General features: G+C 37.9%; 1 protein-coding gene across 2 annotated transcripts in view; it reads right to left on the bottom strand.

Moving 5' to 3' along the window:
* Positions 1–4,060, bottom strand: part of ek1 (eph-like kinase 1) — a 76,155-nt gene extending 72,095 nt beyond the window's left edge. For both annotated transcript variants that reach the window (XM_073831049.1, XM_073831050.1), the window contains exon 1: positions 3,973–4,060. In XM_073831049.1, the coding sequence (XP_073687150.1) occupies positions 3,973–4,060 (88 nt within the window). The remainder of the gene's footprint in view (positions 1–3,972) is intronic.
* Positions 4,061–12,891: the final 8,831 nt, after the last annotated feature.

Below are 12,891 nucleotides of genomic sequence, written 5' to 3'. Positions count from 1 at the left end.
GTTATATATATATAAACTCAACTCTGGGAATTTGAGTTTTCTCACTCAAGTGAATCAATCAACCTAGACTCATACGTGTCTCTACTGCACAACTCTACTGTACCATTCACCACAGTTTCCGGATGAAATTAACACTGGAGACAATTAAACTGCACTATGTTTATTCATATTCAATTCAACTGATAATTACAAGGGAAGCTTTCCATTGATGTATGGTTTATTAGGATAGGACAATATTTGGCCGAGAAACAACTATTTGAAAATCAATCTGGAATCTGAAGGTGCAAAAAATCTAAATATTGAGAAAATCAGCTTTAAAGTTGTCCAAATGAAGTTCTTAGCAATGCATATTATTAATCAAAAATTAAGTTTTTATATATTTACGGTAGGAAATTTACAAAATATCTTCACGGAACACGTTCTTTACTTAATATCCTAATGATTTTTGTCATAAAAGAAAAACAGATCATTTTGACTCATACAATGTATTTTTGGCTATTGCTACAGATATACCTGTGCTACTCCAGACTGGTTTTGTGATCCAGGGTCACATATATAGCTCCATATGCATGGCTTTTCTGATGTAAACTTGCTCAGACGCTCACCTGGTATATAGCACTGCACTTGCAATGTAGTGCTACAGTCCGATAAAACACAAGTTACAATAATAGAGCTCGAAATCTTGTAAAAGCAAGCTAAAAAGGCATGGCTGCTTCAGCAAATGTGCTTTTCTCACATTAGCATTAACCTTTTAGCGTCACTTAGGTAGCCCTTTTTTCTGCCACGTCCAAAGTGTGTTTTTCAGGGCTGATGTGATTATCGATTTTTAATCAAGCAAACCGATAACCGATATTTTGAACCGACATACATGTCTGGTGTAAAAATGAAAACTAATGTCAAAATTAAGAATAACAAGAGCTCTGACAAAAACTTTTGTAAATGCTTTAAAATTATTTTATCGGCAAATCAGTTTTGAAAATGACCGATAACCATAAAATGCTTAATATCGGCACCGATAATCGGCCAGGCCAATAATCGGTCAAGCCCTAGCCATGACACAGCATACATACAACAACTAATGCAACAAAATGTTGCCAGATTTACGTTCATCTGTTTCAAATAAAGCTGAACGTGTTTTTAGTGAAATGTTCAAAGAAGCAGTGTAACATTATTTTGCAGAAATGTCCCCACAGACACGCAATTCCAATGAGCCTGAGATGGAATCAATAGTCCTTGTCACTAAGCTTTATATCAGCAAAATACATCTGTTGGACATCAGACCGGTCCATTAAAAGTCATATGACCATGCAAAATTTAATTTTGTGATGCTAGCTCCAAGTTTCCAACCTAATATGTGAGCGAAATGCTCAGTAATATGCCCTGCATGGCAGGTATAGAACAGCAGCATTGTCACGACTAATTAAGATTTGTAAATGTATCTTAAGCAAAGCAAATACCAGTCGAGCACTTGAAGTATCATGTATAAAACCTTCTTTCTACCAACGAGAAGGGGGAAAAATAACCAATACTATCAAAAAAAAAAAAGAGAAGGCCACAGGTTAGACTAATCAACAGACTTCCTCAGACAACCTGCAAACAAGAGAGATGCAAATTCAAGCTTCTCTCCAAGTCAGTAGCTAAGAGATGGTGAGAGGGAGAGTGAAAGAACGAGAGCAAAACAGAGCCTCCAAGCACGGCTGAATTGAACATAAAAAGTGTGTTTTCTCATGCTAATTTCCCTGCCAGAGTGCCGGGGAGGGAAACAAAAGCAGACGAGAAACCGTCACTAAATGCAGTAAGAACGTGCACAAAGGACGAGCTAATGAGGGGGACCCTAGCGCTAACTAGAAAAACAAGAGGGCAACAGAAGGCACTTATTAAAAAATGAAAAGATCTTTATATAGTGCAAAAGGTTGTCACAGGTACCTATGCTTTTAATTTATAGTTAAACAACCCTAGATGAGAGGTTCTCAACTGGTTTGGAGATCCAGATTTTACAATGGCCCAACAATGCAACAAAATTGTTTAAAATTAATGTATTGAACATGTTAAATATGAACACATTTGGATTCCAAGTGTATTTATTTTGATGGTTTCTTGCTGTTGCGAATAATTCAGATGTTATTTGTCTGTCTAATTTGGCTAGCATCTATACTTTATACTATAAAATAAATAATTATTATTATTTTCTTAAATAGTTAGTGACCTATATTTGCTTTTTATCCAGCTAGTCAAAAACCACTGTTATCAGTTTTTCACTACATAGTTCAAGTTTGAGCATGTGTGAATAAAGTTTTAGTAATTTAAGAAATGTTTCTAAAACATCTTTGGTCTTTATTATCTCCAGAGGGGTCTAAATATCCAAGCACTGCAGTAATGCCGTCCAAAAACAGAAAATGTGCTGAGGAAGTCAGTCATTTGGACCCTGAATGGAAAACCAATGTAGTCATTAACATTAAATATGTGCTGATGTGTTTTAGCTTTGCCAGAAGACAGATATCAAGCATATGTCGATATGGGACATGGCTACCATCCTTAATAAAGAAAATGCTTGCAAGACAAAAACTCCAGAGCAAGAAGTTAATGAACAGTTCGTCGACACGAACACAGATGTAGATCTGCTCACAACACAAACATTCATAGAACCATATTGTAAAAATCACCTCAGGGATACCACCAGCTGGCGGTTAGAGGAAGTGCGCACCTTTATAACAACCGCAATTTACACCAACACAATGACAACTCTATGCGAAGATGGAAGATATGTTTGAACATAATGATTATTGAGATGTGATAATGAATATATAGATGAAACACCACAAAACACCCCAGATTTAGATTTGACTCCCACTGTCAATGCCCAACAAAGTGTATTTTAATTTCCCAAAGCTTCCAGTCAGCCAAAGACATCATGCACAAAATCCTATCTGATAGATTCCACCTAAATGTGTATTAAATCCACCATTGAACCTTCCTTCTGACAACAGCACAATGGGTGGCTTAATCCTAATCTCATAACAATGAGAAGTAAACCCGTTTTAATCCAGTGAGGTTAATTTATTGTCTGACTTTTGAAGCCTCGGAGTGAAATAAGTCAGTGTGGACTGCGTGGTAAACTGACATCCCTGCATTTTTTAATATATAGTCTGAAAATGCTACCTGTTATATCCTAATATTTCAGATGACAACACAGCATTTTAAAACACAAAGGTCTATAAATATCCCTGGCTCACTTGTAAATTCAAGAAACCTACTTTCCTCGCTCACAAAGCAACTTGTGTCATAGCAGTTTCAAAGAAGTTAGATCGCAAGAGTCAAGTATTTGATATATAGGTCTGGATGGGTTAGAATACCAAGTCTCTATGGGAGCAGCTCTCTCTGATCTCTGCTAATTAATTGTTTAATTAAGCAAATGAGTGTCTCACATCCATTTGTCATTGCTCAAGGCATTGCCCGTCCAAACCATCCCTTTCAATGCTAAACACCCATCAAATTCCAACATATAAATACAGCTTGTTTTAGTCTGAGTTGTCTTTAAAGTACTGACAGTTTACTATTAAACATTATTTGTGTATATCCATTTACATCTGTGTCAACCGCTCAGAGTATTTACAAAAACAAAGTTGAGCAGCATTAGATCATATTTGGTCATGGACACATCCTTGTTTGTAATCATTTCAACTCAGCAGTGTTTAGTCAAATTATTGGATCATTCGTCAAACGTTGTTACGCTAACATTTTTTTTTTTTTTTTGTTACTCAAATGAGAATTCTGCATTTTAACGGCTGCATGTTAATGTTTTCTAACTCCAAGGCATCCTATCTTTAAATCATCCAATTTTAATGCGATAGCCCCGGGAGAGAAACGAACATACATGAATTTGCTTTGACTCACTTATGATTCACTACCCAAGTCCAACGAAATCCAAGAACATCCAAAGCGCACAAACATGACAGCGATTGTATGCCTTACCTTCATTATCCGGATAATTCCTCAAGGCTTGACACAACACCAATATATGAAAAGGAGCAAGGAAAGAGTAAATCCTAAAGAGAGCCATTTTCAGGCGGCTTTACGCGCCCGCATCCCTGTGCGTAAACTTGGGCTGTTGAGCCGGTGGCTGTGCTGGAGAACTGAACTGAGCTGAGCTGAGCTGGAAAGGAAACAGTGCGCCTGTTTGAAGGATGATCCCACACTGGCGTGAACTGCACTCTCTGGAGTATGGACAGAGCAAACTGGATGAAGGGGGCGTCACGCGTGTGTGCGTGGCGTCAAAAGTAGGCGTGCTTGAGTGCGTATAATAGAAGACTTTCCTAGCTGTAAATTGTGTAAAAAGTGATAGTTACTGTCGGCATTCAGTTTGGATATATAGATTAGATAGATATATAGATTTAAGAGAGAATTCATTGTATTTCTACTCTTGTTTATTTTAAATATAAACATTTGAATAGTGACTGTAATAAATATCCGACGGATTTATTCAAACTTATTAAACAACCGTGAAAAAAATATATATGGTGCATATGTGACCCTGGACCACAAAACCAGTCATAAGGTTAAATTTTACAAAACTGAGATATATACATCATATGAAAGCTCAATAAATAAGCTTTCTACTGATGTATGATTTGTTAGAATAGGACAATATTTGACCGAGATACATCTATTTGAAAATCTGAAATCTAAGGGTGCAAAAAATCAAAATACTGAGAAAATCAAGTCAAATTAAAGCTGCAAGCAGCGATGGTAGGGCCCTCGCACTCGGGCTCACCGCCGATCGGTGGCGAATGGTGGGCACTATGCTATTAACACAGTAAATGTAGGAGGAATATGTCAAAGTCATTGATATGTGCCAATCTTCCTGCTGCCAGCTGGTGGCGCTATGCCTATAGCTATGCCTATAACTGAATATTGGCATGCAGATGTCTTCAGGCCAGCGCTTTTATCAAACATATGAAGTTTGGTGAAGATTGAACATGGCATGCTTGAGTGTAAGTCATGACATATCCTGCTGCCAACAGGTGGCGCTATTACGAAATATTGGCTTTGAGATGTCTTCAGGCCAGGACTATTGGCAAACATGTCAAGTCTGGTGCAAATTGTATATTGCATGCTTAAGTTAGTGTAAAACAAGTAATTTGCTGTTGCCAGCTGGTGGCGCTATGACTATAACTAAATATTGGCATGTAAATGTATTCAGGCCAGGACTCTTATCAAACATATTAAGTTTGGGGCTGATTGGACATTGCATGCCTGAGTTACAGTAACTTCCTGTTTCATTGCATTAAGAGTATGCTTTAGCACTTAGCTAAATGTTGCTAACATGTTTCTAGCATATTGCTACCCTATTTAACACTTGTTGATATTTTTAAAATGTTGCTGGGCTTCCACAACTGTATTTAACATGTGACTTCCTGTTGCCAGCAGGTGGCACTATGACTATAACTGAATATGGGCATGGGCTTGTGTTCAGACCAGGACTCTTATCAAACATATTAAGCTTGGGTCAGATTGGACATTGTATGCATGAGTTACACTTATTTTTCTTTGTATTAATATCATGCTTTAGCTCTTAGCTAAGTGTTGCTAGCATGTTTTAACATGATTCTAGCATGATGCTAGCCTATTTAAAACTTGCTAACGCTTTTTAATATGTTGCTAGGAGTCCGTAACACCATTAAACGTCACTTCCTGTTGTCAGCAGGTGGCGCTGTGACTATAACTGAATATGGGCATGTATATATCTTCAGGCCAGGAGTCTTATCAAACATGTGAAGTTTGGGGCTGATTGGACATTGCATGCCTGAGTTACAGTAACTTCCTGTTTTATGTCTTTAACAACATGCTTTAGCACTAAGTAAGTGTTGCTAGCATGTTTGAGTACGTTTTAAATTAGTTTAGCACTCAATGGCTTTTTTAGTGTGTTGCTAATAGTGTGTCACAGTGTTAAACATGTCACTTCCTGTTGACAGTAGGTGGCGCTATGACTATAACTGAATATTGGCATTTAGATATCTTCAGGTCAGGACTGTTATCAAACATGTGAAGTTTGGGGCTGATTGGACATTGCATGCCTGAGTTACAGTAACTTCCTGTTTCACTGCATTAAGAGTATGCTTTTGCACTTAGCTAAATGTTGCTAACATGTTATAGCATGTTTCTAGCATGTTGCTACCGTTTTGAACAGTTGTTGATATTTTTTAAATGTTGCTAGGCATCCACAACAGTATTAAACATGTGGCTTCCTGTTACCAGCTGGAGGCGCTATGACTATAACTGAATATGGGCATGGGCGTGTGTTTAGGCCAGGACTTTTATTAAACATGTTAAGTTTGGGGCTGATTGGACATTGTATGCCTGAGTTACAGTAACTTCCTGTTTCATTGTATTATTAGCATGCTTTAGCATATTAGCTAAGTGTTGCTAGCATGCTTTATTATTTTTGTAGCATGTTGAATATTAAGTTTGGGTCAGATTCAACATTATATACATGAGTTACAGCAATTTCCTTTTGTATTTGTATTAATAGCATGCTTTAGCTCGTAGCTAAGTGTTGCTAGCATGTTTTAGCATGTTTGTAGCATGTTGCTAGCCTATTTAAGACTTGTTAACGCTTTTCAAAATGTTGCTAGGAGTCCGTAATAGTGTTAAACATGTCACTTCCTGTTGTCAGCAGGTGGCGCTATGACTATAACTGAATATGGGCATTGACCTGTGTTCAGGACCGGACTATTATCAAACATGTGAAGTTTGAGGCAGATCGGACATCGTATGCCTGAGTTACAGCAACTTCCTTTTTCATGGCGAAACATCAAAGTTTGTCCGGCTGCCACGGACACGCCCTTCGACGAAAACTCTAAAGCTTCGCAATTTAACATCGCAAAAGCCTTATGATGACACTCAGCAAATTTGAAGATGATCGGATAAAAACTGTAGGAGGAGTTCGTTAAAGTACGAGGCCTGAAAATGGCAAAAACTGCACAAAAATCGTACAGGAAATTCAATATAACGGACTTCCTGTTGGGTTTTGGATGTTGCACCAGGAGACTTTTTTGTAGGAACTGGTGTGTTACATATGTGTACCGAGTTTCGTACATGTACGTGAAACGCAGCTCGAGGCGCACTCCGTTGAAATTTTATAGGTGGCGCTATCGAGCCATTTTGGCACACCCACTTCTGAAAACCATATCAGATGTAAATTTTCGCCAGGTCTGATGCGTGTGCAAAGTTTCGTGAGTTTTCGGGCATGTTTAGGCCCTCAAAAAGACTTTTCATTTTGGAGAAGAAGAAGAAGAATAATAATTAAAGCTGCGAGCAGCGATGAACGGGCCCTCGCACCCGGGCTCACCGCCGACCGGTGGCTTCAGGAAATCAGCAAACGGTGGGCAGTATGCTTTTAAAACAGTAAATATAGAAAAATATGTCATAAGTCATTTAAATGTGCCAAACTTGCCGCTGCCAGATGGTGGCGCTATGCCTATAACTGATTATTGGCATGTAGATGTGTTCAGGCCAGCACTATTATCAAACATATGAAGTTTGGTGCAGATCGACCTTGGTATGTTTGAGTTAGTGAAAGATAAGATATATCCTGCTGCCAACAGGTGGCGCTATGATAATATCTGAATATTGGTCTTTAGGTGTCTTCAGGCCAGGACTCTTACCAAACCTGTGAATTTTGTGGCAGATCAGACATTTTATGGCTAAGTTATAACAACTCAATGAAAACTCAAGATCTTCACAATTTAACATCTCTAAGGCCTCAAGATCAGACTGACCAAATATAATGTTGATTTAATTAAATGCAATCAATGCAAGGACTTCAGATAATGCCAACTGTGAACCAATATGCAAAATTTTCCCTATATTCTGATGATGATGATAAGAACATGATTCATGATGATAATAAAATGTTATTATTGCTTGCTTTACGTCCACCACTTCTGCTTAAATGTCATTGTTACCTATCTGTACAAGTTTTGTGTGGATATTGCTTTGCTGGTGACTCCTCCTGTTACAAGACAGCACTCTTAAGCGCTACATAACTAAGAATCAATAAGGAAGACGGTGCCCAGTTGGCACATGCATTCACAGTAACCCTCTGCTAGTTTGGATTTAAAGTTTACAGAATTGAAAGGGTTAGACTTTAAAATCAACACACAGACACATACACACAAAATATAAAATGTTGCCATCCAGTTTCATTTGTTAAAATTAACTATATTAGTTAACACGACCAATAAATAAATAGCATTTATTAATGTTAATTAATATTAAGCTAAAAAAGTATTCATATATAGTTTATGTACTGTGAATTAACATGAACATGAACACAGTTCATGTGGGTGTACAGCAATACACAATAAAGTGCTCTATAAACGCTTCATTCTTTCAAAATATCTTTAAAAATCAAGTTGAGTATTTTAACGGGGTGATACATATATACATATAACTGATCTTAAAATTATGGTTTTCAGATGTTTTGAAGAGATAACAGTAACGTTTGTTTTGTTGTCAAAGTTTGTCTTAATTTTTTATTATTATTATTTTATATTCAATAAATAACACTATGTAAATATTGTCTATCAATGAAGATAAATTGATCATGCTAAAAAGTTGTATTTTTTTAAATCTTTTGCTATGTGACTGAATAGGACAAGTTCATGGTACAGTTAAGTAAAAAATAAATAAAAAACAACTGCAAAATACCAACAATGAAAGACTTAGTGACCCTTTATATTTTCTCAAAATATCAGACTCTCAAAGATCAGACATATTTATGTAATTACACTACATACAGTACATGCATTTTTTGTTCAAAGATGGTCTGTAGGATGGCTCTCTACTCTGTCACCCTCTCTGCCTCTCACCCCTCCCCCCTGCAATAATGAGCTTCTCTGTGCCTGACTGAACGCACACACATACTGTAGAGACATTCACCAGAGTGACAGCAGGTTTCTGAGTTATTTTTTTAATTTTCTTTAATTCATTGAAGCTTGTATAAAATTTATATTTCCAGCACTTGCTCAGAATGATTAGATCTCTGTGTGAAAAAAGTTTTAAAGAGTTTGGATGCTGCACTTTAAAGATATAAAAAATTAGGGTTATGTTTTTTACTACATCTTTAAAAAATCACCACGTCAACACCGTTCGAGATATCCAAAATCCACTCGCAATTTAACATCTTCAGAATCTTCTCTTCATGTTAAAAAAGTTTGGTGTGAACAGCTGGTTGTTCTTAGGAGTAGTGTGAATTTGTTTACTACCTGATTTTTCAAAAAATCCACCTTCAAATCAAAATAGCCGGCTTTCTGTTGGTCTTAGCTAATGAGTTTGATTTAGAAAGTTGTCCAGATTGATGAGATTAATATATGTACAGAGTTTGGTGACTGTAGGAAAAACTAACCCCCCAACTTTTGTCAAAAGATGGCGCTACAGAGTGCCTGCTCCACGCCCATTTATGACCTTTTGCCAGTGTCTAACTATCATTAATATTGATGTGTGTGTTGAGTTTCATGAAATTCTAAGCATGTTATCTGCCTCGAAAAGACAGGAATGTAATTTTAAAGTTTGACACGTTGCCATGGCAACAGCATTTGATTTATCATCGACCCCTTTACATATTCTTATTGGCCGTGTTTTGACATGATTTTGATGAAGTTTAAAGAAAATCGATTAAAATTAAGAGGCTGATTTCAAAGCATTTTGAAAATGACACGTTTCCTGCTGCCAGTTGGTGGCGCTATAACTTTGACTCATAATAGTCACATTTATGGAATCGGCATCATACAAGGAACAAACTGGTGAAGTTTCATCAGAATCAGGCAATGTGTGCAACAGTTATTAGACACTTCCTGTTTCTCATTTCTCGCCATAACTTTGTCGCCTTGCCACGGCCAAACCGTTCGAGATATCAAAAATCTCCTCGCAATTTAGCGTCCCCAATGTCTTGAGATCATGCTGACCGAGTTTGGTGACAATCCCATGGAATTCCTGGGAGGAGTACGTTAAATTCCAGAGCATGCGATTTTTAAACAGCCCTAAATATCTCACTTCCTGTTGCGTGGAGCCCATGACATAGAGTACAAAAGTTGTTCAGCTCGATGAGTTCTATATGTGTACCGAGTTTCATATCAATACGCGCAAGTATGTGTGCGCAGTACATCAAGTTTTCAAACTGTGTTCCAGGGGGCGCTGTAGAGGCCCTGAACCACGCCCGGGTCCCAGCCTCTGTGGCGTCCGGACGACGGCAGATTCCGACGTGTGTGCAAATTTTCAAGAGTTTTTGAGTATGTTAAGGCCCCCAAAAGTGCCCCAACGGTTGAAAAAAAAAAAAAAAAAAAAAAAAAAAAAAAACAAATAAGAATCCTTAGAAGAACAATAGGGCCTTCGCCCTTTTGGGCTCGGGCCCTAATAAACGGAGCAATTCCAATAGGGTCCTCGCACTGTAGTGCTCGGGCCCTAATTAAGTTCTTAGCAATGCATATTACTAATCAAAAATTACATTTTGATAGGTTTACAGTAGGAATTTTACAAAAAATCTTCATGAAACATGATCTTTACTTAATTTCCTAATGATTTTTGACATAAAAGAAAAATCAATAATTTTGACCCATACAATGTATTTTTAGCTATTGCTACAAATATACCCCAGCGACTTAAGACTGGTTTTGTGCTCCAGGGTCACATATATCTAGCAAGGTTCTCATCTCTAAAGTTAATTTTTTCGACCGGACTAATGGGTTTTTGGTCACCAAATATGTGTTTTTTTTTTTTTGTTTGTTTTTTTTGACATATAAAGTGTTTTCATGACATGTCCTCAATCGGCAATATTGGCAGCACTGAACGTAAACAATACCACTGAACTAAATGGAACTTGCAAAATTCCCTGATTTGCTGCTGAAAATGATCAATTATTGTCATAATTTGTGCTGTACTAATCATTCTGACCTGGCAGAACATTTGGAGTACTATAGTCTTCTGCCCTCGGTTGAGTGTGTGGCTACTCAGCCTATGCAGTGAGCTAAACAGTAAGAGAAGGTGGTTCCAGGAATAACAGGACACAGTTTTCTTCTTAGTGTCTTTACTGAAGACCTCTCTTTTTGATTGTAAAACTGTGAACATACAAGCAAATTCCAATAAAAATACATTATTTAACAAACCAAGATTCATAGCTGTGAATTTAAATACTGGAAGTGATCAGATTTCTAGATATAAGAATCACAACATTACACCTTTAAATGATTCAGTTTGCCACCATGTGGTTGCAGAATATACTGCAGATAATTGCAGTTTCAGAGCACAGATTCACATGCAATTCAAAATACTATTCAACATATCAGTAAGAATATAACAGGTCGACTCTTTTCCTCTAGATTTAGTAGAACATGAACTCAGCAAGCCTTAATCAAAGCTACACAGTAAAACAAAAGGTACTTGTACTTTGTACAACCTGACGACCTAAGTTGAGTAAAAACAGTGCTCACATTGACTTATAAGATATTGTAGGACCACATACTAAACAGAAGCTAGCAACATTAGCTTGGCTTAGATCATAAACAACCTTTTTGCTTGAAAGAGTTAAAATGACCTCTTAAGTACCAGAAAAATAACTAAACATTTAGAAAAACAAAATTAGCAGCTAATAACTTACAGATTATGGCATGTCAAAGCTTCCCAAAGATAAGGGGACTGAGAAGAGTGAAGCATGTCAACACCTGACCTCCGGACATTTTCTCACACAGCGTGTAACAAACTTTTAACTGCTGTGTCCGCACATCACAACAGAGTGCCGAGTAGAAACCTGCGTTATAATCCATGAAGAAGAACATAAAAGAAACACTAAAGGAGATACTGACCCCAAGTGGAAAAATAAAGAAATGCACCGGCGAACTAATATAATACTATAGAACATAGAGGGACAGAATACTCCCCGCCTGACATCTGTAGAATGTCATCCATAACTAGCATGCAACTACAGATAAATTACAATGAAACAAAGTACCTGACTCTAAGTACTGTCTTTAGACACCAGTAACACAACCTCACTTATAGGTCTTGTGTAGCATCTGAGTTCCCCCTTGCGGAAAATCTTAACCTCTATTTTCCTGACAAGTCCATCCTCACTTGGGAAGATTTTGGTGATGAGACCAAGTGGCCAGTTGTTCCTATGTTCAAGTGCCTCCTTTAGCAGAACTACATCTCCTGTTTGCAAATTTGGTTTTACTGTTTTCCATTTGCGGCGGTTCTGAAGTCCTGAGATGTATTCCCTTTGCCATCGGCTCCAGAAAACATTTGCAAGGTATTGCACGCGCCTCCATTGCGCTCTGAAAAGATCCCTGCTCTCAAACTGACCTGGTGGGACTGGTGGGGTTGCAACCTTTTGTGTGAGTAGCATGGCAGGGGTAAGAATGGCTGGATTTTCTGGGTCTGTAGAAACTGCCGTGAGCGGACGAGCATTTACTATTGCAGTGACTTCAGCCATGAATGTCACTAATATCTCATGGGTAAGTTTTGCATTTCTATGTTCTAGGAGCATTGCATCGAGGATTTTGCGTGTGACCCCAATCATGCGCTCCCAGGAGCCACCCATATGTGATGCATGTGGGGGGTTAAAATGCCATTTGCAGCCAGAGTCTTCGAGAAAGCTGTGAAGTTTACTGTTGTGACAGCCCTGTTTGTCTATTTGCAATTCTTTGCAGGCGCTCACAAAATTTGTCCCACAATCGGATCTAAGAAGTTTGACTGCGCCCCTGATGGCGAAGAAACGACGCAGGGCATTGATGAACGACGACGTGTCCATCGATTCTATAATCTCAATGTGAATGGCGCGTGTGCTCATACATGAGAATATGACTCCCCATCGCTTAGCATCCGATTGTCCACCACGCG

The sequence above is a fragment of the Garra rufa genome, chromosome 24, assembly GCF_049309525.1.
Source record: "Garra rufa chromosome 24, GarRuf1.0, whole genome shotgun sequence".
NCBI classification, from domain to species: Eukaryota; Metazoa; Chordata; class Actinopteri; order Cypriniformes; family Cyprinidae; genus Garra; species Garra rufa.
This window is presented reverse-complemented; position numbering and strand designations above follow the sequence as displayed.